The sequence below is a fragment of the Bombina bombina genome, chromosome 1 (genome assembly GCF_027579735.1).
Source record: "Bombina bombina isolate aBomBom1 chromosome 1, aBomBom1.pri, whole genome shotgun sequence".
In the NCBI taxonomy this organism is placed as follows: Eukaryota; Metazoa; Chordata; class Amphibia; order Anura; family Bombinatoridae; genus Bombina; species Bombina bombina.
In genome coordinates, this window is record NC_069499.1 from 1168646799 (window position 1) to 1168674150 (window position 27352).

General features: G+C 37.6%; 1 protein-coding gene across 2 annotated transcripts; it reads left to right on the plus strand.

Moving 5' to 3' along the window:
- Positions 1-1488: 1488 nt before the first annotated feature.
- On the plus strand, positions 1489-19314 carry MYL4 (myosin light chain 4). Of its 2 annotated transcripts, none has more exons than XM_053699650.1 (7): positions 1489-1678; positions 12327-12354; positions 12630-12779; positions 17017-17190; positions 17848-17925; positions 18499-18537; positions 19108-19314. In XM_053699650.1, exons 1-6 carry the CDS (start codon positions 1565-1567, stop codon positions 18525-18527), a joined length of 573 nt encoding a protein of 190 aa, XP_053555625.1. In that variant the 5' UTR covers positions 1489-1564; the 3' UTR covers positions 18528-18537; positions 19108-19314. The 2 variants fall into 2 exon arrangements, with proteins under 2 accessions (XP_053555625.1, XP_053555630.1); XM_053699655.1 differs by having other exon boundaries at positions 19182-19314.
- Positions 19315-27352: the final 8038 nt, after the last annotated feature.

Below are 27352 nucleotides of genomic sequence, written 5' to 3' on the forward strand. Positions count from 1 at the left end.
ATCCACATCTGCAGAAATTTCACTCTAAAGACCAAGTCTTGTCAAAAATTCCTGCACTGTGATATACAGGGGCCTATTACCCTGCCTTTAATTTCCCCAATAATGTCCAGAATCTCATTTCTTTCAATTTTTAATGTGTTGAGCTTGTACTCTAGTGCCCAGAGCTGCAGTCCCTTGCCTGCAGAGGTTACACTCTAATCTTCACAGTCTAGCCTTGCCTGCAGAGCTTACACTCTAATCTTCACAGTCTAGCCTTGCCTGCAGAGGTTACACTCTAATCTTCACAGTCTAGCCTTGCCTGCAGAGGTTACACTCTAATCTTCACAGTCTAGCCTTGCCTGCAGAGCTTACACTCTAATCTTCACAGTCTAGCCTTGCCTGCAGAGCTTACACTCTAATCTTCACAGTCTAGCCTTGCTTGCAGAGGTTACACTCTAATCTTCACAGTCTAGCCTTGCCTGCAGAGCTTACACTCTAATCTTCACAGTCTAGCCTTGCCTGCAGAGGTTACACTCTAATCTTCACAGTCTAGCCTTGCCTGCAGAGCTTACACTCTAATCTTCACAGTCTAGCCTTGCCTGCAGAGCTTACACTCTAATCTTCACAGTCTAGCCTTGCCTGCAGAGCTTACACTCTAATCTTCACAGTCTAGCCTTGCTTGAATAATTAGCACTCTAATGACCATAATCTAATTATGTACCTGTAGAGTTAACACTTAAACAGCAGAGCACATGCGTGTGCCCTCTGTTCACTGTTACATCTATTGCACCATTATTTGCCTATAAAGCTAGCACTCTAATGACAGACTAGTCGTGTATTGCTGGGAAAATTAACTTTAAACAGTCTCATGCCTTGACTGCCTGTACAGCCTGATTTTTATCATTTAGATACATAGCACAGTTCAATAGCAGAAGAGACTGCAGTATAATGCACTGTACATTAGCTACTATCCCTTGTCCTTCCTGTAGAGTTTGTTCTCTAATAATCAAAGCCTTGTTTTTATATGAAAATGTGCATTGTAATACACAGAGCTGCCTTCCCTATTTGCAAATATTGTATCATCAGACCTTCAGCCCCAGGCATTTTCTGTCAAGCACTTTAATACTCATTCATTAAATGGTGAACTCCAGCACCAACGAAATATGTTCTCTTATGCCAAGATTGGCTTGTTATTTTTTTTTTTTACTGAACTAACTGTGCACTCACAGCTTGCGTACACACATGCATTATGTTACACAATTACTGCTCTTATTTGCAGAGCTTGCACTCTAATTTCCAGATCTTACTTGACTGCACTCTGCTCAAGTTTCTTCAAGGTCACAGAAATATCGCAGATTGAGATAAATTGAAACCATTTTAACCACTGGTATAGTACATCCCTGGAAGTGTAAGAGTTAATATCTTCTTTATTATAATGGGACAGTGACAGGGACTTTGTGTCCTTATATAGTCTCCACTTCTGCTGCTCCAAGTGTATAAGAGGGACCTGAGCTCTGCCCATTCATCACTCTCATTGCCTCTTCTACACACACACACTCAGAGGTCCCTCTCACCCACACACACCATGCCCCCAAAGAAGCCAGAACCCAAGAAGGAGGCCCCAAAACCTGCTGCTGCTCCTGCACCTGCTGCACCAGAACCTCCTCAGGAGCCAAAATTTGATCCCAAAAGTGTCACAGTGAGTATAAACATTCACACATGTTACATAGATGTATGGGATGAATGAGGTGGAAGATCACTGAATGGGTCTGGGTGTTGTTAATAAGTGATTAGTTTTTCTGAGGTAGCTATGTTGACTAAATTCATTCTTTTTCAATGAATGAAGACATTTTTGTTTCTTCAAAAAAGTATATTTTTTCATTTATTGAAAATTGTTTGATTATTGATTGCAAATATCAAAATGTGAATATTGATCATCAGGCATCAATGTTTGTGTAAATCAATATTCCAATGTATTATTTAAATCTTAACTTTTGTACTACAGAAATATTTAAATGGCAAAAGTAATGACAATTAGAATGCTGATTCTACAGTTCCAATGTCAAATGTCCACCATGTATTCCGTCCTATTTTGGTGAAGTAACAACCTGTATTGGAAAACCCCTTATGCCTATTTCCTAACTGCACTTGTGTGATTCTTCCCCAGACCATTATATTTATGTTGGTCTCTCTATTCCCTAGACCATTCAGCACACTTTCCTCCATCCCCATGTTGTCTGACCCTTCCACAGCTGTAACTCACACCCCTCCTTTCTCTTTTATATTTCCCATGATGTTGCTCTGACCCCTTTACACTGTCACTCACAACTAAATCTGAGCTATTATTCTTATGTTTTAAGTTTGCGCTTCCTATTTGTTCCCACACTAACATTTAATTCTAACTCTTATTTTGGTTTTGTCTCTCATTAGTCTCTTCGTTTGTTGTCTCTTCATCTCCTGGATACATCTGTTTATTCTCTTGGCTGACTCTTTTTATCTGCTGTTCTTTCTCCCCCCCTGGCAGTCTGTCTGTATATGTATCTTGTATTCAATGGTCTATTTCTCCTACTTATTTGCCCTTTCCATCTCTTATTCTCTCTCTTAATTTCATTCTTACTCTACCCAGTTTGTCTGTCTCTTATTGGTTTGGAACAGCCTTTTGTGCTTTGTCAATTCATATGACACCCATGATGTATGTTTTATATGGCTGCAACACAATGCATTAATTAATGTAATACTGATTCATTTCAAAATTAAAATAGTTTGATTTAATTAGCAAATTAAGGCAAATAACAGAGTGTTCCTCAGACACCCAACCCTAGGATGTCAGCACCATTAAGCTCCTATTATCAAATTTTCTTTATTCTCTTGGTATCTTTATTTGAAATGCAAGAATGTAAGTTTAGATGCCGGCCCATTTTTGGTGAACAACCTAGGTTGTCCTTGCTGATTGGTGGATAAATTCATCCACCAATCAAAAACTGCTGTCCAGAGTTCTGAACCAAGAAAAAAGCTTAGATGCCTTCTGTTTCAAATAAAGATAGCAAGAGAACGAAGAAACATTGATAATAGGAGTAAATTAGAAAGTTGCTTAAAATTGCATGCTCTATCTGAATCACACAAGAAAAAATTTGGGTTCAGTGTCCCTTTAATGAAAATGACTGCATTAAAGGGATATAAAACCTAAAAAAAATTATTTTATGATTCAGACAGAGCATACCATTTTAAAAATGTTTCCAATTTACTTCTATTACCAAATAAGCTTTATTCCTATGGTATTCTTTGTTGACGCCTAGGTAGGTGTCTGGAGTACTACATGACAAGAAATAGTGCTGCCATTTAGTGCTCTTGCAAATGGATAACATTTTTGCAAAACGGCTGCCATATAGTGCTCCAGACATGTGCATACTCCTGAGCTTATGTCCCTGCTGTTCAATAAAAAATAAGAAGAGAATGAAGAAAATGTGATAATTGAAGTAAATTAGAAAGCTGCATGCAGGCTCTGTCTGAATCATGAAATCATTTTTTTTTTATGTCCCGTTAACTAGTTTGGTTTATAGCTTACAGTGTTTTTTTTTTTATATAGCAATACGTATCCTGGAATTAATAACTTTGGAACAGCTACATTGAAAAATAATAATAATAATAATAATAATATATATATATATAATAATATCTATATCTATCTATCTATCTATCTATCTATCTATCTATACCTATATAAAATATCTATCTATTGAAATTTGTTAGATAGAGGGCTCGTTAGACAGACAGACATGGTGATGATAGATAGATAGATGGTTAGATAGATAGATGGTTAGATAGATAGATGGTTAGATAGATAGATAGATGGTTAGATAGATAGATGGTTAGATAGATAGATGGATATACACAGAAAGAACAGTGAGGAAGTGTAATCTGTTGGGACAGGCACTCACAAGCTTGTTTTCCAATGTGAGACTGAGTAGTTTATTATCACTCTACCTAATGCCTGCAGTGTCCTGTCATTCATATGAGGGAGGATAGTTATCTCTCCCTCCCCCAGGACCACCAACAACTATTCTCGTCCTTGAGATCCCCTACTCACCTCCAGCGTCTGCCTGAGCTCAGTGGCCACCTGTTGTGGCTGCTGTATGGGTCACTTTAATCTCTAGAGTTAGACAGGATCACAAAGACATGCACGGAGAGCAAAAGACTGGTATTAATATCTCTATTTTCCATAGCTTAACAGTGACAAGTCAGAGCACAAATGAATGATATCAGATGCCCTTTGACCCCAGGCAACACACAGTAATGAGGCTAAGAGCCTTGGTGCATACACATACTTTGTACACCAGAGATACTTAAAGGGATACTAAACCCACATTTTTTCTTTCATGATTCATATTTAGGGCCGATTTATCAAGCTCCGTATAGAGCTTAATGCCCCTGTTTCCGCATGAGCCTTAAGGCTTGCCGGAAACAGAAATTATGAAGCAGTGGTCTAAAGACCACTGCTCCATAACTTGTCCGCTTGGTCTGAGGCCGCGGACAGAAATCAACCCGATCGAATATCATCGGGTTGATTGACACCCCCTGCTAGCGGCTAATCTGCAAGGGGCGGCATTGCACCAGCAGTTCACAAGAACAACAACGATGTGCAGCGGACATGATACACTACATCCTATCATGTCCGCTCGCACTATAATAAATCTACCCATAGCATGCAATTTTAAGCAACTTTCAAATTTACTCATACTATCAATTTTTCTTTGTTCTCTTGCTATATTTATTTAAAAAGCAGGAATTTAAAGCTTAGGAGCCAGCCCATTTTAGGTTCAACACCCTGGATAGCGCTTGCTTATTGGTGGCTACATTTAGCACACCAATAAGCAAGCATAACCCAGGTTCTCACCCAAAAATGGGCCAGCTCTTAAGCTTTGAAAAATTGATAATAGGAGTAAATTAATAAGCTTAAAATTGAAAATCTTTCTTTTTAATGTAAATGTAGATGATGTAGTGATCCTGCCAGTAGTAATAATAGAAAGTAAAGTGATTGATTTCCAAAAGTTGTATGTCCATGCTTTGTTTTCTGAAATACTGGGAAGTACGCAACCAGTGAACATGATAGAAACGTTTGTCTGTTCAATCATTTTCAATACATTTAGCTAAATTTCTTGAGTGATGAATCTAACAATGTTGATATTTAAATTCCATTTTCGTTAACATGCAAACTATTTAATAAATATGTCCAACGTCTGCTACTTTTATTAAATGAGGTTGAGTCTAGTCAGGGACAAAATAAAGAAAAACATTAAAGGGGCATGGACGTTAAAATGTATTTTTTATTGCAGCATTCCACTACTGGGAGCTAGCTGTTGACCGGTGGATATACTCTTGTCATTCGCTCACCAGATGTGTTCAGCCGGGTCCCAGTAGTGCATTGCTGCTCCAAACTAACTTTAACTTTGTATTTTACCCTGCACACAGAGTATAAATCTATCTGCTCACATAGCACAATAGTACTTTAGCCTCTCTCTTAGCAAACTGCAGCCTCACAATGACACTTTTTATAGCAATGAAACTCTTTGTCTTTAGACAAGCTGCGTCTACCTTACACTCTTGTAGAAAACAAACAAGAAGACTTTGCAGACACTGGATTTAAATATTTAAATAAAAAGAAGAAAAATGCAGTAAACATCATTAATAACACTTTATAACAGAGCTGAAGGGAACCAGACCTCTAATGCAAACATGAAATCTTCTAATTGATTAGAGCGTGTATTATTTTTTTGTGTGTGTTCCTTGCTGTTTTATGTTTTACCCCTTTGTTACCGCAAGCAGGTAAAACATATATCTAATGTGTTTGTTTGTGTGTGGTGTTAAACACATAGGCCTAAGTTATTTTTATTTGCTCATGCAATAGTTTAGGGCGCACTAGCATCTGCATGTGGAATAGCGCAGTTGTGCTAAATCCCTGTTATAATAAACTTCTATCGGGTGGAGAGTAAAATTCATGTTGAATATTGCTCAAGTGCTAAGCGGAGGGTACACTGTGCTGATGAAATGGAAGTAATGTAGTTCTTAATGCAGTTCTGTGCTATACTATTAATAATGATTTACTTATGGTCTTAAAAAGCGCTAAATTTTGCAGTGGTATTTTAGATTGCACTCACCACTTGTAATACAAGCACAACAAGCAGGCTAATAGCCCTCCCTGCACTATCCATTTATAGTATCGCTTGCTAAAAAGCTATCGGCCGCATTAAGATGTAGTGCATGTCATTCTATTAATATAAATGTTATTGCAATAGAAAACTGCATGTGTTGTGTATTTGGTATAAGCCAAAAAGGCAGAGGACAGCAATGATGGGACATATATAAAGTGTAGAGGTGGGCACGGCATATCAGAGCTTTTGGAAAATAATCATTTTCATCAAGGATTCTATAGGCCCGATGATCTTCGCTCATATGAGACTATCTAAGAAGTCTCGTCAGTACTGTGAGGTCTCTCAAATGATTTTACAAATACAGATTTTAGCTTAATTGTTGTTTATGAAGGATATGAAGGAGATAATCATAGAACTACATTAGACTCAACAAAAAACAATAGATTTCAGTGTACTTGATAAAAAAGACGAAAGACGTTACTGTAACAGAAGAAAGAACACTTCAAACATAAAACCCTAATACATTATATATATATATATATATACACACAGCATATATACAGTATATATATATATATCATGGTTTTGTAAGAAAGAGAAAATCCTGAAAAAATATAAATGTCAGGATAAAAGACAGGGAATTCAGCACTCTTTTTAAAAAGTTTTATTAGCTCAAAAATATATATGATCCTGTGTGTCCAAAATGAAAGCTGTAGTGGTTTCAAGAAAGATCAATCTTTGACAGTTAAATCCTAGGACAAAGAAATCCTAGGAATATGCTTAGCAATAGGTAAATACACAATTGACCAAGTGGTGTATATATTAGAAACACAAAACATAATACTTAACAAACCTGACCGGTCAGGGGTGAGTGTTCAAGCATGAACAGGATACATTAATAAGAGACATAGCTTCTATCAAATATTAGACAAAAGTATCTCATTGTACTCACAATGCTTTAAATGCAGTTTATGTCTTGGGAAACTGTAGTCAGACTATTATTTCTTACTGCCATCGGCACCTTTAGAAATATAAGGCAAACTGCCGAGCAGATATTAAGGTGACTGACTATGTATCTCAAGATATAATTCAGGTATGTATGATGCACATTTGAGCAACAGCAATGTAATATTTGTACATAGTATTACTGAGATATATTAATGAGGAACACTTATCAAACTACTACACCCTGCTGCGTACGGCACCTTATCAATTAAGGCTTAATGCCGGGCAGGTAAAGTGATGGGATCTAAGTAGTTACTGATAATGTGCCTCAGAATATTTACATATGTCGATACATAAACAAGCAAGCGTTAAAAAGCAGAGATGGAATATACTCAGCAGTGATTAGTAGTAAGCAAGTAGTAGCGTGATGCTTGAAAAGTCATTGTAGAGGTCCTTAGCTTAAGGTCGTATATGCATAAGGTAAAAAGTCATGAAAAAGTGACAGGCATTATGTAGATTTGCAGATCAAGTATGCTAGATGTTAGTATGCTGTAACCGATAGATAGAAATCACAGACTCTGTAGCTCAGAGTGGCTTCTGTTTACACCCTCTCTGCAAGGTAACGATATCCAAGTCTAACATCAATATGCCTATTTTTCAGGCCAAATTTTAGCTGCATACGACCTGTCTCCTGTCAAGTCCTCAGACTGATGTTTGTTAGATAATCATCAGTAGTTTTCCCCGGGACCTCCAAACTTTTCTTCAATGCAATGCTTGCTTGTCTAGTGTCTCCGTTCAGTGGCGTTCACACTGACCACATGCACCGTGTCGGCTCGTCCAATGCCGACGCGCGTTTCACCCGTTGGGTGTGTCGGGCTTCGTCAGGGCGTGACGAAGCCCGACACACCCAACGGGTGAAACGCGCTGAACGGAGACACTAGACAAGCAAGCATTGCATTGAAGAAAAGTTTGGAGGTCCCGGGGAAAACTACTGATGATTATCTAACAAACATCAGTCTGAGGACTTGACAGGAGACAGGTCGTATGCAGCTAAAATTTGGCCTGAAAAATAGGCATATTGATGTTAGACTTGGATATCGTTACCTTGCAGAGAGGGTGTAAACAGAAGCCACTCTGAGCTACAGAGTCTGTGATTTCTATCTATCGGTTACAGCATACTAACATCTAGCATACTTGATCTGCAAATCTACATAATGCCTGTCACTTTTTCATGACTTTTTACCTTATGCATATACGACCTTAAGCTAAGGACCTCTACAATGACTTTTCAAGCATCACGCTACTACTTGCTTACTACTAATCACTGCTGAGTATATTCCATCTCTGCTTTTTAACGCTTGCTTGTTTATGTATCGACATATGTAAATATTCTGAGGCACATTATCAGTAACTACTTAGATCCCATCACTTTACCTGCCCGGCATTAAGCCTTAATTGATAAGGTGCCGTACGCAGCAGGGTGTAGTAGTTTGATAAGTGTTCCTCATTAATATATCTCAGTAATACTATGTACAAATATTACATTGCTGTTGCTCAAATGTGCATCATACATACCTGAATTATATCTTGAGATACATAGTCAGTCACCTTAATATCTGCTCGGCAGTTTGCCTTATATTTCTAAAGGTGCCGATGGCAGTAAGAAATAATAGTCTGACTACAGTTTCCCAAGACATAAACTGCATTTAAAGCATTGTGAGTACAATGAGATACTTTTGTCTAATATTTGATAGAAGCTATGTCTCTTATTAATGTATCCTGTTCATGCTTGAACACTCACCCCTGACCGGTCAGGTTTGTTAAGTATTATGTTTTGTGTTTCTAATATATACACCACTTGGTCAATTGTGTATTTACCTATTGCTAAGCATATTCCTAGGATTTCTTTGTCCTAGGATTTAACTGTCAAAGATTGATCTTTCTTGAAACCACTACAGCTTTCATTTTGGACACACAGGATCATATATATTTTTGAGCTAATAAAACTTTTTAAAAAGAGTGCTGAATTCCCTGTCTTTTATCCTGACATTTATATTTTTTCAGGATTTTCTCTTTCTTACAAAACCATGAAATTTATTTAAGGGTCTGCACCATTTATTCAACTGTAGCCATATTAGTATTTACTTTGGAACTATATGGCTCTTTTCTAGAAGCTCATAGCAATTGCGTCCCCTCCGTATCTTCTTTTCTATTTTTCAATATATATATATATATATATATGTGTGTATATATATATATATATATATATATATATATATATATATACAGGGAGTGCAGAATTATTAGGCAAATGAGTATTTTGACCACATCATCCTCTTTATGCATGTTGTCTTACTCCAAGCTGTATAGGCTCGAAAGCCTACTACCAATTAAGCATATTAGGTGATGTGCATCTCTGTAATGAGAAGGGGTGTGGTCTAATGACATCAACACCCTATATCAGGTGTGCATAATTATTAGGCAACTTCCTTTCCTTTGGCAAAATGGGTCAAAAGAAGGACTTGACAGGCTCAGAAAAGTCAAAAATAGTGAGATATCTTGCAGAGGGATGCAGCACTCTTAAAATTGCAAAGCTTCTGAAGCGTGATCATCGAACAATCAAGCGTTTCATTCAAAATAGTCAACAGGGTCGCAAAAAGCGTGTGGAAAAACCAAGGCGCAAAATAACTGCCCATGAACTGAGAAAAGTCAAGCGTGCAGCTGCCAAGATGCCACTTGCCACCAGTTTGGCCATATTTCAGAGCTGCAACATCATTGGAGTGCCCAAAAGCACAAGGTGTGCAATACTCAGAGACATGGCGAAGGTAAGAAAGGCTGAAAGACGACCACCACTGAACAAGACACACAAGCTGAAACGTCAAGACTGGGCCAAGAAATATCTCAAGACTGATTTTTCTAAGGTTTTATGGACTGATGAAATGAGAGTGAGTCTTGATGGGCCAGATGGATGGGCCCGTGGCTGGATTGGTAAAGGGCAGAGAGCTCCAGTCCGACTCAGACGCCAGCAAGGTGGAGGTGGAGTACTGGTTTGGGCTGGTATCATCAAAGATGAGCTTGTGGGGCCTTTTCGGGTTGAGGATGGAGTCAAGCTCAACTCCCAGTCCTACTGACAGTTTCTGGAAGACACCTTCTTCAAGCAGTGGTACAGGAAGAAGTCTGCATCCTTCAAGAAAAACATGATTTTCATGCAGGACAATGCTCCATCACACGCGTCCAAGTACTCCACAGCGTGGCTGGCAAGAAAGGGTATAAAAGAAGAAAATCTAATGACATGGCCTCCTTGTTCACCTGATCTGAACCCCATTGAGAACCTGTGGTCCATCATCAAATGTGAGATTTACAAGGAGGGAAAACAGTACACATCTCTGAACAGTGTCTGGGAGGCTGTGGTTGCTGCTGCACGCAATGTTGTTGGTGAACAGATCAAAACACTGACAGAATCCATGGATGGCAGGCTTTTGAATGTCCTTGCAAAGAAAGGTGGCTATATTGGTCACTGATTTGTTTTTGTTTTGTTTTTGAATGTCAGAAATGTATATTTGTGAATGTTGAGATGTTATATTGGTTTTACTGGTAAAAATAAATAATTGAAATGGGTATATATTTGTTTTTTGTTAAGTTGCCTAATAATTATGCACAGTAATAGTCACCTGCACACACAGATATCCCCCTAAAATAGCTATAACTAAAAACAAACTAAAAACTACTTCCAAAACTATTCAGCTTTGATATTAATGAGTTTTTTGGGTTCATTGAGAACATGGTTGTTGTTCAATAATAAAATTAATCCTCAAAAATACAACTTTCCTAATAATTCTGCACTCCCTGTATATATTATGCACAATACAGTTACAGAGACCAGAAATTGATGTGTGTAAATATACCATTGTATGCATGTGTGATGTATTATATGTGTGATTGTGTGTTTGTTTATGGGGTGTATGTGCACTAGAAACAGATATAATTGTGTGTTTCCATTGGTGTGTACCAATATAAAGGACATAAGTAAATATTTAGCATTTACACAATTACATACAAGGTACACTTTGAGTGGGGCATGTCTCAATGATGTTTATCATAAAATAAAACCAATACCATTAATTTAATTTGTCCCAAAATCTCTAGATTGTAAGTTTATTAGATCACAGCTCTCTTTCTCCTTTATCATACCTATTACTATGAATGTCTTTCATAGTATTGTATTGCTTTGTAAAAGTATCATGTATTATAAGTCTCATGTATTATTGTATTCCTTGTTCTTCTATTATTGAACCTCCTATTCAGTTCTAAACCTTGTTCTTGTATGATTGTCCCTCCTATTCAGTTCTAAACCTAGTTATTGTATGGTTGTAGCTCCTATTCAGTGCTAAACCTAGTTCTTGTATGATTGTCCCTCCTATTCAGTGCTAAACCTTGTTCTTGTATGATTGTCCCTCCCATTCAGTTCTAAACCTTGTTCTTGTATGATTGTACCTCCTATACAGTTCTAAACCTTGTTCTTGTATGAGTGTACCTCATTTTCAGTTATAAATCTTGTATTTGTATGATTCTACTTCCTATTCAGTTATAAACCTTGTTCTTGTATGATTCTACCTACTATTCAGTATTAAACCTAGTTCTTGCATGATTCTACCTCCTATTTTGTTCTAAACCTTGTTCTTGTATGATTGTACCTCCTATTCAGTTCTAAACCTAGTTCTCCTATGATTGTACCTCCTATTCAGTGCTAAACCTAGTTCTTGTATGATTGTCCCTCCTATTCAGTGCTAAACCTTGTTCTTGTATGATTGTCCCTCCTATTCAGTTCTAAACCTTGTTCTTGTATGAGTGTACCTCATATTCAGTTATAAATCTTGTATTTGTATGATTCTACTTCCTATTCAGTTATAAACCTTGTTCTTGTATGATTGTAACTCCTATTCAGCTATAAACCTTGTTCTTGTATGACTGTAACTCCTATTCAGTTATAAACCTTGTTCTTGTATGACTGTAACTTCTATTCAGTTCTAAACCTTGTTCTTGTATGACTGTAACTCCTATTCAGTTCTAGCTAGTTCTTGTATGATTGTACCTCCTATTCATTTCTAAACCTTGTTTTTGTATTATTCTACCTCCTATTCAGTTCTAAACCTTGTTCTTAAATTATTCTACCTCCTATTCAGTGCTACTGAATATAGCTGGAGATTATAAATTGTAAATATATGATAATAATAGTACATTTTATATTTGTAGATTGAATACTCGGGTGAGCAGATTGAAGGTAAGAAATTTCCACCTTGTTATTAGTTGACAGAACTTGTAATCTAGCCTCAAGTAGATTAAACATTTTGGGTGCAACAGTAAATTCTTTCTAATTGGACAATGTACTCTAAACAAACATTTTGCCCCATAATAGAAAACCTAGCACTCAATAGCCCATAAATGATAACTAAGATATGGGTTTCAGTAATCCAACTGATGAGCACTTTTAGTGGAATAAATGACACATTTCATTTCACAAAGGTAAATTACTTTGGGTCTGGGAATGTCTTCTAGAGTTTAAAGAGGCCTTCCAGCTGTTTGATCGAACTCCAGGAGGAGAATTGAAAATCACTTATGGACAAGTTGGGGATGTCCTGAGGGCTCTGGGACAAAACCCAACAAATGCTGAGGTGATGAAGGTTTTGGGAAAACCCAAGGCAGAAGGTAAGAACATAACATAGAGTATGTGCATTAGATTCACTATGTATTTGCCTTCCCTAGCTTTCTCAAGTTCATATTTTATACTAGGGAGCATATTTACTATAGATCAAGCTCTCATAATTTAGGGAATAGGCCCCATAGAATAACAATGGACCTGCAGAGAGGACTGTTAGTAATATGCCCCAATGAGTGAGCATTAAATTGGAGAAAAGCAAAATCCTAGTAAACACCACTTACCTGGAGGCAAAACACCTTTACCATGTGACAACTGCAGTACAATTAGTGACGTACTGCTTAATGTGTATGACATATTTATTGATATTTTGGGACAGCTCTGCTAAACTCCTTATCACAAGGAATGGAACATCAAGATTCTATGACAAAGCTTGAGAAGTTTGTATCCAGTCATGTTTCTAGATCATAAAGTTTGACAGTGTTAACAAAAGTTGCCACAAAGCTTCATATTGAGGGTTGTGGGTGGTAGTGGTTCACTATTTTCTACTGATCATTCCTGCTTTATCTATTTAAATTACATATTTAGTCTCATTATCTTGGGGGAAGCAAAATATATATTAAGGGGATTGCCTTCCAAATGTATAGCTTATCGCAAAAAACACCACTGTCTGTACAAGGAGCATTTAGAGCAAGGCTAGGTGCACATACAGAACACATAGACAAACCCATTGCTGTAGTTATTGACTATACTTAGGCAGGGAAGCTAGCAGGGGAAGGCTGATGGAGCTACAGACATGGATAATAATGTAGATGCGAACAGATAGATTAATAGGGACACAGATATGAGTTGTGTGCTCAATGTTAGCTAAAGAAAGTGAAGTATAATTGCAGGATTGTCTGGCTTTGCACAATCCTCCAATGTGTCTGTTATATTTGTATGGAGATTAATGTTGATATTTTGTGAGGATATGATGATTGTACCCCAAGTAGTTGCAATGCCTCACTCTTTCTATTTATAGGGAAGTGTGTTTATAGTTAGGGGATTAACCCTAAAATAGGTCAGACAATGTCCCAGAGATGAAAGACAGCTGCCTTAGAGGGACATTTTTTAGAGTCTTGGCATGTATGTTGTTATCCAGGACTAGGGTGACTGCCAAGGCACAGGACATTCTTATTCATTTCTTGGTCTTGTTGGAAGGGAACAATATTAGAAAAATAACATTCCAGTCACTGCCCAGTTGTAGACAGTAAATTGTACATAACAAATGCTCAACCCAAAACATAGAGGTATTTTCTTCATCCCTAACAATGCTTTTAAAGCCACACATTCGTCTAGATTACGAGTCTTGCGTTAGCCTTAAAAAGCAGCGTTGAGAGGTCCCAATGCTGCTTTTTAACGCCTGCTGGTATTAGGAGTCTGGCAGGTACAGGTCTACCGCTCACTTTTCTTCCGCGACTCGAGCATACTGCAAATCCCCTTTTTTTAATGGGATTTGCCTAACGCCGGTATTGCGAGTCTTGGAAGAAGTGAGCGGTACACCCTCACCTGTCAAGACTCCTACCGCATTTAAAAGTCAGTAGTTAAGCGTTATGGGCTAACGCTGTAACATAAAACTCTTAACTAAAGTGATAAAAAGTACACTAACACCCATAAACTACCTATTAACCCCTAAACCGAGGCCCCCCACATCAGAAACACTTAAATAAAGTTTGTAACCCCTAATCTTCCGACTGGACATCGCCGGCACTTTAATAAATATATTAAACCCCTAAACCACTGCACTCCCGCCTCGCAAACATTAGTTACATTTTATTAACCCCTAATCTGCCATCCCTAACATCGCCAACACCTACCTACATTTATTAACCCCTAATCTGCCTCCACCAATGTCGCCGCTACTATATTAAATTTATTAACCCCTAAACTTAAGTCTAACCCTAAGTCTAACCCCCCAACTTAAATATAATTTAAATAAAATGAAATAAAATTACTACAATTAAATAAATTAATCCTATTTAAAACTAAATACTTACCTATAAAATGTATTTTACAGGCAAGTTTGTATTTATTTTAACTAGGTACAATAGTTATTAAATAGTTATTAACTATTTAATAGCTACCTAGTTAAAATAAGTACAAATTTACCTGTAAAATAAATCCTAATCTAAATTACAATTACACCTAACACTGCACTATCATTAAATAAATTAACTAAATTACCTACAATTAACTAAAATTTAATTAAATAAACTAAAGTACGAAAAAAAACAAACACTAAATTACAGAAAATAAAAAAATAATTACAAGAATTTTAAACTAATTACACCTACTCTAATCCCCCTAATAAAATAAAAAAGACCCCCAAAATAAAAAAATTCCCTAACCTATACTAAATTACAAATAGCCCTTAAAAGGGCTTTTTGCGGGGCATTGCCCCAAAGTAATCAGCTCTTTTACCTGTAAATTAAAATACAATACCCCCCCCACAACATTAAAACCCACACACCCAACCCTATTCTAAAACACACCCAAGATCTTCAAGGGGGTATTGTTAGGTTTTTTAAGGGGGGATTGGGTGGGTTTTAGAGTAGGGTTGGGTGTGTGGGTGGTGGGTTTTAATGTTGGGGGGTATTGTATTTTTTTTTACAGGTAAAAGAGCTGATTAATTTGGGGTAATGCCCCGCAAAAAGCCCTTTAAGGGCTATTTGTAATTTAGTATAGGGTAGGGAATTTTTTTATTTTGGGGGTCTTTTTTATTTTATTAGGGGAATTAGAGTAGGTGTAATTAGTTGAAAATTCTTGCAATTCTTTTTTTATTTTCTGTAATTTAGTGGGGTTTTTTTTCGTACTTTAGTTTATTTCATTTAATTGTAGTTAATTGTAGGTAATTTAGTTAATTTATTTAATGATAGTGTAGTGTTAGGTGTAATTGTAATTTAGGTTAGGATTTATTTTACAGGTAAATTTGTACTTATTTTAACTAGGTAGCTATTAAATAGTTAATAACTATTTAATAACTATTGTACCTAGTTAAAATAAATACAAACTTGCCTGTAAAATAAATATAAACCCTAAGCTAGCTACAATGTAACTATTAGTTATATTGTAGCTAGCTTAGGGTTTATTTTATAGGTAAGTATTTAGTTTTAAATAGGATTAATTTATTTAATTGTAGTAATTTTATTTCATTTTATTTAAATTATATTTAAATTAGGGGGGTTTAGACTTAGGGTTAGACTTAGGTTTAGGGGTTAATAACTGTATTATAGTGGCGCAACATTGGCGGCGGCAGATTAGGGGTTAATAAGTGTAGGTAGGTTGCGACGATGTTGGGGGGGCAGATTAGGGGTTAATAAATATAATGTAGGGTTCGACGATGTTGGGGGTGGCGGTGTCCTGAGCGGCAGAGTAGGGGTTAATAATTATAATGTAGGTGGCGATGATGTCGGGGACGGCAGATTAGGGGTTAATAAGTGTAAGATTAGGGGTGTTTAGACTCGGGGTTCATGTTAGGGTGTTAGTTGTAGACATAAAATTCCTTTCCTCATAGGAATCAATGGGGCTGCATTAGGAGCTGAACGCTGCTTTTTTGCAGGTGTTAGGTATTTTTTCAGCTGAATCTGCCCCATTGATTCCTATGGGGAAATCGTGCACGAGCACGTTTAGCCAGCTTACCACTACCATAAGCAACGCTGGTATTGAGGTGAGATGTGGAGCTAAATTTTGCTCTACGCTCACCTTTTTGCGGCTAACGCCGGGTTTAATAAAACCTGTAATACCAGCATTGTCTTAAGGGAGCGTTAAAAAAAATGCTCGTTAGCAACGCACCCCTGTTACCGCAAAACTCGTAATCTTGCCGATTGTTTTTTCTTCACCTGTAAAAACATTTTCAGAAATCAGATCTCATCTTTTTTTCATTTTAATGAGGTATTATTTAACTGTATATAGCATTCCAGACATGTCAGGACTTGTTTGCTAGTACACACTTTAGGAAATCTAACATATGCCTTCTTCTTCTGTGTGTAGGTTTTTTTTAAAAAATCAAAAGCTCATGCATAAGTACAAATCCCTCCAAACCTCTCCCTTTAAACATCACTCTTCAAAACGTTTCTTCTCTGTCCATGCTGGTCTTTTCTGTGGCTGTATAGCAATTTTTATGCAACACATGTCTCTTTTTACAGAACTTCATATCAATGAGAAATCTCTCAAGCTGTGTGCATCTAACATATACATATTGTGCTTACCATATATATGGAGTAGCCCTGAATCTCCATTTCTCCACAGAGCTGAACACCAAACTTCTGGACTTTGAGACTTTCCTTCCAATGCTGCAGCACATATCCAAGAATAAAGACAAGGGCTCTTTTGAGGACTTTGTAGAAGGGCTGCGCGTCTTTGACAAAGAGAGCAACGGCACAGTAATGGGAGCAGAGCTGCGCCACGTACTGGCCACACTGGGTAAGATATAATCAGGTAGCATATGTGCACTTGCCTTCTAAATGCCCCACTATTGGAAAGACAGTGCCTTGGTTTAAGAGTAAATCTCTGTATACTTCCTAGCACCATAAGCTTCCATCATTTTTGAAGTGCTGTCAACTAAATGAACATCACCACTTTTAAACAAAACCTTGATTACAATCCATTTTCTTTCTCTGTTATTGCATTTTTTTCCTTTATCTCATGGAAAAAATAATACTAAAACCACATGCACAAAGCTCCCCTTTAATTGGTCATAAAACAAGTTTAGATAGAGACAAACTATAATAATATTAATTACTTAACCTGCAAATTTATACTGCAGTGCCTCACCATTAACCCGTTCTATTAAGTTTCTGAATTGTAAAGCTCTAACCCCCCACCCCCACCCCAAAGACACACATTTCCTTCTATGGCTGTATCTATATCTACTGTTGTTTTGGTAGAATGTAAAAGTGAACAGAGATTATCTGCTGGAGCATGCTTATTTTTGAAAATTATTTTAAAATACTTGCCAGCAATTTGAAACAATTTTTAGGGCAAAATATTTTTAATTAATTAGCCCTTTTTTGGATATGGACAGATCTCATCCTGTTTTATGGTACTTTAAATTAGTGAAACCTCCTTTTATATCCATAGGTGAGAAGCTGCATGAGAATGAGGTAGAACAACTGTTGGCTGGTCAGGAAGATGCAAATGGATGTATCAACTATGAAGGTGAGACCAAAGTACAACAGGAAATAAGAGGAGGGAGTAAAAAATGGGAATGTGCCAATCAGTGGGAGCATATTGCAGGGATGGCTAATATGAGAAAGCAGGTCAGAGACTGAGGAAAAAGGCAAGCAGAAGGTACCAAGCAGAGATACAGGAGAAGGGATGTGCATAGCACAGCACATAGGAAAGATAATAAGGTGCAAAATAAAGTAGAGGAAAGCATATAAGATATGCTAAGTGGAGCAGGGAGTGCAATCCAATGGGAAAGAAAGCAGAGAATAAAAAACAGATTCTGGGCTGTAAAACAGCAAGAAGGTGAGCAGGGATGCAGAGCAGAATTGTTTAGGTAGTTGAGCAATCCAATTCACAGGAATATAGGGCATTTAATGAGTTTTATTCAGTTGTTCAAGCATTCAGGATTGTTCCCCACCAAACCCATAAAATTTAGTATGACATCAGATCATTGCTACCTACCTAGTATACAGGGCTTATACTATTGCCCTCACACGGGAGCCCTAATATGGTGTGTCACTTTGGCCATATTGATACTCAATTCTCTTATTTCTGTTTTTTCAGCCTTCATCAAGCACATCATGTCTGGTTGAAGTAAGCACGGTAAGATAAAAAGTTATAGGTCATACATTAAAATTCTTAAAATTCTGTTGTCTTGCAGTCAACAGGGAGGGGTCTCCATTGTAGCAAAATATATAGGGGTGCTGTCTACCATAATCTGTAGAAGAGACCTGTAAAGTTTTAAAACTTTGAATGCAATACCTTAATTTATGAATGAAAGGTATCACAATCTACTAAAACAATATCCCTCCAATAAATAGGGATATAACTCTAATATAAAGGTTCTACCACTTAAAATAAAACATCAATCTATCTTAAAGGGGCATTCTAAAGCAAAACTTACCTGTTCTGATCCAGTGAGCTAATCAGGAGTGATACCAACATATAGTCACTGATCATGGGCTGTGTTCTGCACAGGACTTTAGCTGAGCTTTTACCTTCTCTGTGGGAGTAAGACACATTGTAAGCTAGAATTAGTAATGGAGCATGTAATTTTTCTCCTTCACAAAGAGAAGGTCTTCTTGTAGGCTTACTGTAAATAAATGCTAGGGTTCCTCAATTAATAAGAACTTGTTCTCTAACCTCCATACTTACATGTTCTCTCTTTCCCAGAACCATAAGACTCGCTGCTTGTACCCTCACCTGTCCATTGAACCCAGAGTCATTATTGCCTCATGTATCTTTAGGATTGTCTGAGCCTGCCGTCCTAGAGGATTCTCGCTACGTGAAGAATGGATCTTTTCTTCAACAGTTGTAAATTATTTGGGATTTTTTTTTTTCCCTATTGATATATCAATAAATAGAATTTCACAAAAAAAATGTGGCTTCGTGTTTTCTACTTAAAGTAAATATAACTAAAGGTGACATAACAGATCCAGTCTCAGAAAAAGATTAGGGTCTCTCTTTGTCAAGCAAATAACATAAAATGATTGTACACATTGGGGCCTATCTATCAAGCTCAGAATGGAGCTTGATGCCCCGTGTTTCTGGTGAGCCTGCAGGCTCACCAGAAACAGCAGTTATGAAGCAGCGGTCACAAAGACCGCTGCTCCATAACCTGTCCGCCTGCTCTGAGCAGGCGGACAGACATCGCCGGAATTCAACCCGATCGAGTACGATCGGGTTGATTGACACCCCCCTGCTGGCGGCCCATTGGCCGCGAGTCTGCAGGGAGGGGGCGGCGTTGCACCAGCAGCTCTTGTGAGCTGCTGGTGTAATGCTGAATATGGAGAGCGTATTACTCTCCGTATTCAGCGAGGTCTGGCGGACCTGATCCGCACTGTCGGATCAGGTCCGCCAGACTTTGTTAAATAGAGGCCATTATATTTATTTTAAAAATCCTTTCTAATGTTCATTATTATTATTATTATTATTCTTTATTTATAAAGTGCCAACAGATTCCGCAGCGCTGTCCATGGGTAACAAAGATAAAAGGACAGTACAATATGAGACACCAGACAAAATTTAACAAACAAATACAGGGGGAATTGGGAGCCATTTAAAACCATTTAAGGGACAGTAAAGTAAAAATTAAACCTAAATTAATTGGATAAAACATAAAATTTTAGACAACTTTCCAATTTACTTCTATTATCAATTTATCTTAGTTATCTTGGTATCCTTTGTTAAAGAGTAATCTTTGCTCAGTAGGTGTGCACGTGGACATCTGGCAGCACTGATTGCAACAATGTTTATAGCACTGGTTTTCAAACCTGTCCTCAGGCCTCCCCAATGGTCCAGGTTTTCAGGATTACCTTGGATGAGAGCAGGTAAAGTAATCAGGTTTACTAATCAGCTGATTTATTCACCTGTGCTCTAGTTCAGATATCTTCAAAAAGTGGCCTGCTAGGGAGGCGTGAGGACAGGTCTGAAAACCAGTGGTTTATAGCGATGTGATACATATTTGCAATCACTGCTGCCATAGAATGCTGAAAACATGTGCAACCTCCTATTAGCCTGCCTAGATTTACTCTTCAACAAATGATACCAAAGGAACAAAGCACATTTGCTAATAGAAGTAAATTGGAAAGTCGTTTAAAATGATCTATTCTATCTGAATCATTTTATTTTTCAAGATAATACACATATACAGGTTGAATATAACAGAAAATCCCCCGTTGCAGCTCCAAACACTTGCACAGCTCAGAGACAATTAAAGGGACAGTCTAGTCAAAACTAAACTTTCGTTATTCAGATAAGACATGTAATTTTAATCAACTTTCCAATTTACTTTTATCATCAAATTTGCTTTTTTCTCTTGGTATTCTTAGTTAAAACTAAACCTAGGCAAACTCATATGCTAATTTATAAACCCTTGAGGTCTGCCTCTAATCACATGCTTTTTAAATTGCTTTTTTAACACAAAGAGACAGAAAGTACACGTGAGCCATATAGATAACACTGTGTTCAGGCACAGGGGGTTATTTAAGATTTAGCACAAAACAATGCTAAATTTCAGACAATAGATAATAAACAGTCACAGTCATATGATCAGGGGGCTGGAAGAAGGTTCCTAGATACAAGGTAATCACAGAGGTAAAAAGTATATTAATATAACTGTGTTGGTTATGCAAAACAGGGTAATGGGTAATAAAGGGATTATCTATCTTTTAAAACAATAACAATTCTAAGGTAGACTGTCCCTTTAATGAGAGAGCTGAGAAAAGAACTTTCACACTATCCGTGTAAGTGGTTATGGCTATTATAGCATCAGATTGTTCACCTGATACTTCAGAGTTTCCATTCACTCGAGTCAGGGTCCCCGTGCCATTAGCCTCCTCGACTTCCACTGCAACTGAAGCTCCCGGTGGGGTGAGTGAAGCTGTAACTCTGTCGTTGTTTCTGCTACTTCCGGGTGACGTAACGCTGTGCTCTGACCTGTGAACGGTCTCTCGGATCAGGCAATGCTGAGGCTCAGCTGGAGGTAGTATGTAGATCCATATAAGCGAAAAGAAATCTAGCAAACCTCGAAGCGTTCAAATATACAGCATACTTTTATTGAAGAAAATAAAACAGCATGGACTGTTTGTTTCTAAAGGTTGCAAGGGATACTTGCTTTTATGCTGTTTTATTTTCTTCAATAAATGTAAGCTGTATATTTGAACGCTTCGAGGTTTGCTGGATTTCTTTTCGCTTATATGGCTCTACATATACAGGTTGTATTGTTTATTCTTGTAAGCTTTTTTATTATAATACATCATTTTAGTTGTTTAGATGGAAATTAAGAGATTGGTAAAATAAAGTAAACATCAATCTGTTAGAGTTAGTGGTGCAAATAGACAGAACTCTTGCACTTGTCAAGTCATTCATACCAAATGCATTCCAGTCCATTAGAAATATGTCTCTGTATCAATTAGCACACGCAAGCTACGTACATGAGAAATCCTGAACAACCGGATTTCCTAAATTTGAACTGGAAGATTTTGAAGGCTTTTCAGAAATCAAAATAAAAAAGCAGTTAATGAGAAAGAAGAACATAATGCAAAAATGGATTCATTATCACTTAGCCTTGGATCAGATTATGTGCATTAAACCCTTCTCTTGTCACTTATGTCTAGCAAAACAAAGCATTTTTACAAAATGTAAAACGTTTTCAATCACAGTTAGCAGGTGTGATTTTAACATGCAAATAAAACCGGGAAATGATCATGTTGGTTAAATGTGAAATAACAATAACAAGCAAAATTGGCTAAAATAAATATTTCACAGTGCAATGCCTTTTGAAAATAACTTGAAAACTGTGTTTCCTTAAAGGGATACGAAACCCAGATTTTTCTTTCATGATTCAGATAGATCGTGCAATTTTAAGCAACATTCCAATTTACTCCAGTCCTATTATAAGCTTACATTCCTGCTTTTCAAATAAAGATAGCAAGAGAATGAAGAAAATGTGATAATAGGGGTAAATTAGAAAGTTGCTTAAAAAAAAATGTGGGTTTCATATCCCTTTAAGGGTAAGAAGAAAAGCTCAGATTTGAAAAGAGCTTACCAGAATGTTCATTTATATTGTCAGAGAAGTATTTAGACTTAAAAAAAAAGTAAATGATAAAATTACTAAAAATCACATGAAACTGTTAATTTCACACATTCATTAATTGGAATTAAAGGGACATTCCAGCCCACACATGGGTGCATTTCAATTTTGAATAGAAGCATTTTGTAATATACATACATTAGCAAAAATGCTTCTAATAAAAGCTATAGCTCTTTGAAAAGTGTATTTAAGTATGCACCGTGCACCAGCATTTTAAAAACAGTTCTCTCTCAAAGAGCCTAAGGTGCTTGTACCATCTGATAATGACTCAATTTGTTAATTGCTGACGTGATACAAGCCCCACTGGACTGCAGTATTTAAAAAGCTGGTGCACTAAAAATATCTAGCAATGCTTCACATGCACGTGCGAGAAAAAGGGACAACTTTTACTAGAGGCGCCAATACATGTATATTACAAATATGTTTCTTCTAAAAGATGTAATTCATTTAAAATGTGACCAGTATCCAAACAAATTGACCTTGCTATCATGCAGGTCTGTGGAACCCCAAATGAAAAACAACTTTAAAAGTCTCTAACACACCTGGTCCTTAATGTTTTATGTATATAACGATATTTTCCTGATTTGAGTGGTTTAATAATTAAACGGTGGGATTAAGGTTCATATGCAGATAAGGGTCACTGTATATACAACTATAGTGCCACCTATGCTTTGGTTACTTCAACATCACAAGAGTCTGTATTTACTACAAGCAAAAGCATAAGAACAAGCTATGAACCTCCCAATGCATTATCTAACTGGGAGTGATAGGCAGACATAATGCTATACAATAAGAGTAGGTTATAAAGCGGTATTACTGGACCACGTGTGTGTAACAAAGGTCACACAGCAACTCATTTCACTAATGACACATTCTGCCTGTGGCTCTGTGTGATATCTACTTATATTGTATGCAACATGTTGATCTGTTTATTTATTTGTGTGGTACCATCTAGTAAGAGCCTCTCAAGGAATTAATCAGACTGTATAGGGTGCCAAGACATAGATGCATAGAGCTCTATTTCGCTTATGATTATTTATGTTTTAACTCTCAAAAAGCTGGACACTAGATTCCTTAGCCATCTGGCAGCAGTGTTTGCAACAATGTTTATAACAATGTTATACATAGTTGCATACTTTTCTGCCACCGAGTGTCTGTAGTATTATGTGGCAGCAGTGTATTTACCTATGTATAACATTAATATAAAGACATGTGCACGCATCTGAGCTCACCTAGGATTACTTTTTAACAAAGGATACATAATACTAAGCAATATTGATAATAGAAGTAAATTGGAAAGTTGATTAAAATTCTATCCAATCAATTTAAGTTTCATTTTGACTTTACTGTCCCTTTAAAGATCAGTGCAATGTCAGTTGTCAGATAGTTAAATGAAATAACAGCAGAAGCTCATGGGTAGAATCTGTTAATCATGTGGTTAGGGGAGTACTCTGTGCTTACAAATACTGTATGCTCCTAGTCTCTTAGTGTATCCAAGAGGTTATCATGTGGCGCAAATGACTACATCGAAGTCTGTATAATTTATCTAATGTGAAACGACTGAAGTATCTGAGTAATTACACAATAGATCGTTACATTTTGTTGTGGTTCTGTCAGTCTTTTCTTGTAAGTATTTATTTAGATGTTGCAAACAGTAGTAGTTGTTTAGCTATTAGGCAGTCAAAGCTCAAAAAGAAATGATCCTTCACACTTAGATAAAACTTCAGTGCAACTAAGACTTGTCTTGTTGTTGCCCTATCCCCCACCAGATCCCTTAAACCTCATTTAATTATTACCGAACTGTGCATAGCCCTAAGCGATGTTATCCACAAATCCCACTGGTAAACAGGTGATACTTGTAAGTCCTCTGGGCAGCTATTAGGTTAATCTGCACTTCTCAATGAAGCACAAAACTTTACACTGCTTTACACAAGGACACTTTGTAGTTTCATAAGCTCTATTGGACCAGTCGCACTCCATTCTCTACAACAACCTCTGCCTGCACCCAACAAGTTGTTCCTCTCTTGCCCTCCTTTATCCAAGTAAAAATAGCAGCCACTCCTGGGGAATTCAGCTGTGAATCTCCTCCAGAGAGATAAGAGCAACATTTTATACCAAAGAAGGTCTGGTGTCCAAATCGTCTCCCCGAGAGACAATTGTGATTAGAACAGAAGAATGTGGAATCTGACTGATAACACTGACACAGGGAAGCTTGCTATCAGGTGTAGTTTTTACATAAATGAAACAGTTGATGTGTGTCTTATTTTATATTATAAATGCATTATAGGTACCAGTAAACCAAAAATGTTTTTATCAAATGATTTTCCAAATTATGCAAAAGAAAGAAAAAGGTACTCACACGGCAGTCATAGAATTAAGTGAAAAACCACATTCTGGTTAGAAAATAAACCTGACTGTGGTATTAATAGGGAATATGGCAAAAAAAGTAATGTCAACTATTTCTAATACCTATTTAGTGGACTGGCAGTTGTCAATCACAATGGGGATTTAGGTGCAATCTTAGCTGTATGGGTATGACCTCTAACTTACTTAATAATATATAATATAATAATAATAATCTGAGATTTTAGAAGTAAAATATACAGATGGAGTAAGTAAACCTAAACAATATCAGCACTATAGTGTCAGTGTGATCAGATAAAGTCCAAAAAGCAACAAATCCTTCAGCTTGATTTCAAACACATCCCTTCTCAGAACTCAGAGAAAATAACATAATTTATGTAAGAACTTACCTGATAAATTCATTTCTTTCATATTAGCAAGAGTCCATGAGCTAGTGACGTATGGGATATACATTCCTACCAGGAGGGGCAAAGTTTCCCAAACCTCAAAATGCCTATAAATATACCCCTCACCACACCCACAAATCAGTTTAACGAATAGCCAAGAAGTGGGGTGATAAGAAAAAAGTGCGAAGCATAAATATAAGGAATTGGAATAATTGTGCTTTATACAAAAAAAATCATAACCACCACAAAAAAAGGGTGGGCCTCATGGACTCTTGCTAATATGAAAGAAATGAATTTATCAGGTAAGTTCTTACATAAATTATGTTTTCTTTCATGTAATTAGCAAGAGTCCATGAGCTAGTGACGTATGGGATAATGACTACCCAAGATGTGGATCTTCCACGCAAGAGTCACTAGAGAGGGAGGGATAAAATAAAGACAGCCAATTCCGCTGAAAAAAATCCACACCCAAAAATAAAATTTAAATCTTATAAAGAAAAAAACTGAAAATATAAGCAGAAGATTCAAACTGAAACAGCTGCCTGAAGTACTTTTCTACCAAAGACAGCTTCAGAAGAAGAAAAAACATCAAAATGGTAGAATTTAGTAAAAGTATGCAAAGAAGACCAAGTTGCTGCTTTGCAAATCTGATCAACCGAAGCTTCATTCCTAAATGCCCAGGAAGTAGAAACTGACTGTTACGGTATAACCCTGGCATAAAAGGGCAGAGGCACAGGCAGCATACAGATTTATACACCCTGGCTTCAGGTTACAAAGGGCATTGGTTTAACAGTAAAGCAAACATATGAACAATGCATCAAACCTCTAACAATTGTCTATTCACAGGTAAAACAGATTAACATATTAAGTTAATTAACTAGGGAAGAACGTTTACTCAGACAATCTGATGTTGGGCAGTCTAGTTAACATAATCACACAAGGACACAATCAGTTTACCCAGACAGACTCCTGAGACACAATCAGATCTGAAACATACATAGAATACATCTTATTAGAGAATATAGGAACAGTTCTTATTAGCTATAAAGTCTTTTATGCCCACTTGGCTTATAGAGTCACAATTGCTCCCACAAGGGGCACTCACACCCTGTACCCATCCTGTATTTATGGATACAGGGTGACATAGACATAAGACAGAGTTATGAAAGTACATGGGGTGTCCAGCATATAAAATTCCATATTTCCATGCAGTCTCTGGGTATCCTTAAGCCCATGTACCTCCAGCCCAAAGAATGTTCCATAACAGGCCCTCCAATGTACAGTGGCGAGATTGGTTTCGTCACATCTCTCCCCTTTTCCAAACAGACTAACAGGGTATCTGACCTCCTGCCGGTCAGTGCCCTGGTTAGTCCAGCAACCCACCCTTAAAACACAATTAGTAGTACAGCCCACCCACAATAAATGGTTACTACACCTGAGTACGGGGAAAACTTGTCCATGTCCAGGTGCCTCACCACAGCTGTGTGGGGGACTGGCACGCTGAATTGGTGGGTTGCGAGGTGGGCAGAGACCAGCTGTACTCTGCCCGGGTGCCAGCACTACCATGGAAGTAGCCTGGTGGGAGCCTGGTTGCTGGAGGGGGAGACCGACTGTCTCCCTTTGGATACATAGCTGTGCTGCTGGAGGGGGAGACCAATCATCTCCCCTTTGGCTAAACAGCCCTGTTGCTGGGGGACAGGACCAGCTGTCCCTACCCCCTGTGCTGTAAGGGCAGAGACCACTGTCCCATCTGCACGGTTGTGGGGCTTACTGTCTCCCCCTGATGCGTTAAGCTGCCGCTGGGGAGAGGGGGTAACAAGCTCCTCTCCCATACATACTTCCAGCCGCTGGGGAATGGAGACTGGGCTCCCAATCCACTGCATCTCACTCTGCTGATGGGGGACAGGACCAACTGTCTCTGCCCCCTGTAACTCAGCCTGCCGCTGGGGAATGGAGTCTGGGCTCCCAATTCCCTGCATATTCCTCTGCTGCTGGGGGGACAGGACCAACTGTCTCTGCCCCCTGTAACTCAGCCTGCCGCTGGGGAATGGAGTCTGGGCTCCCAATTCCCTGC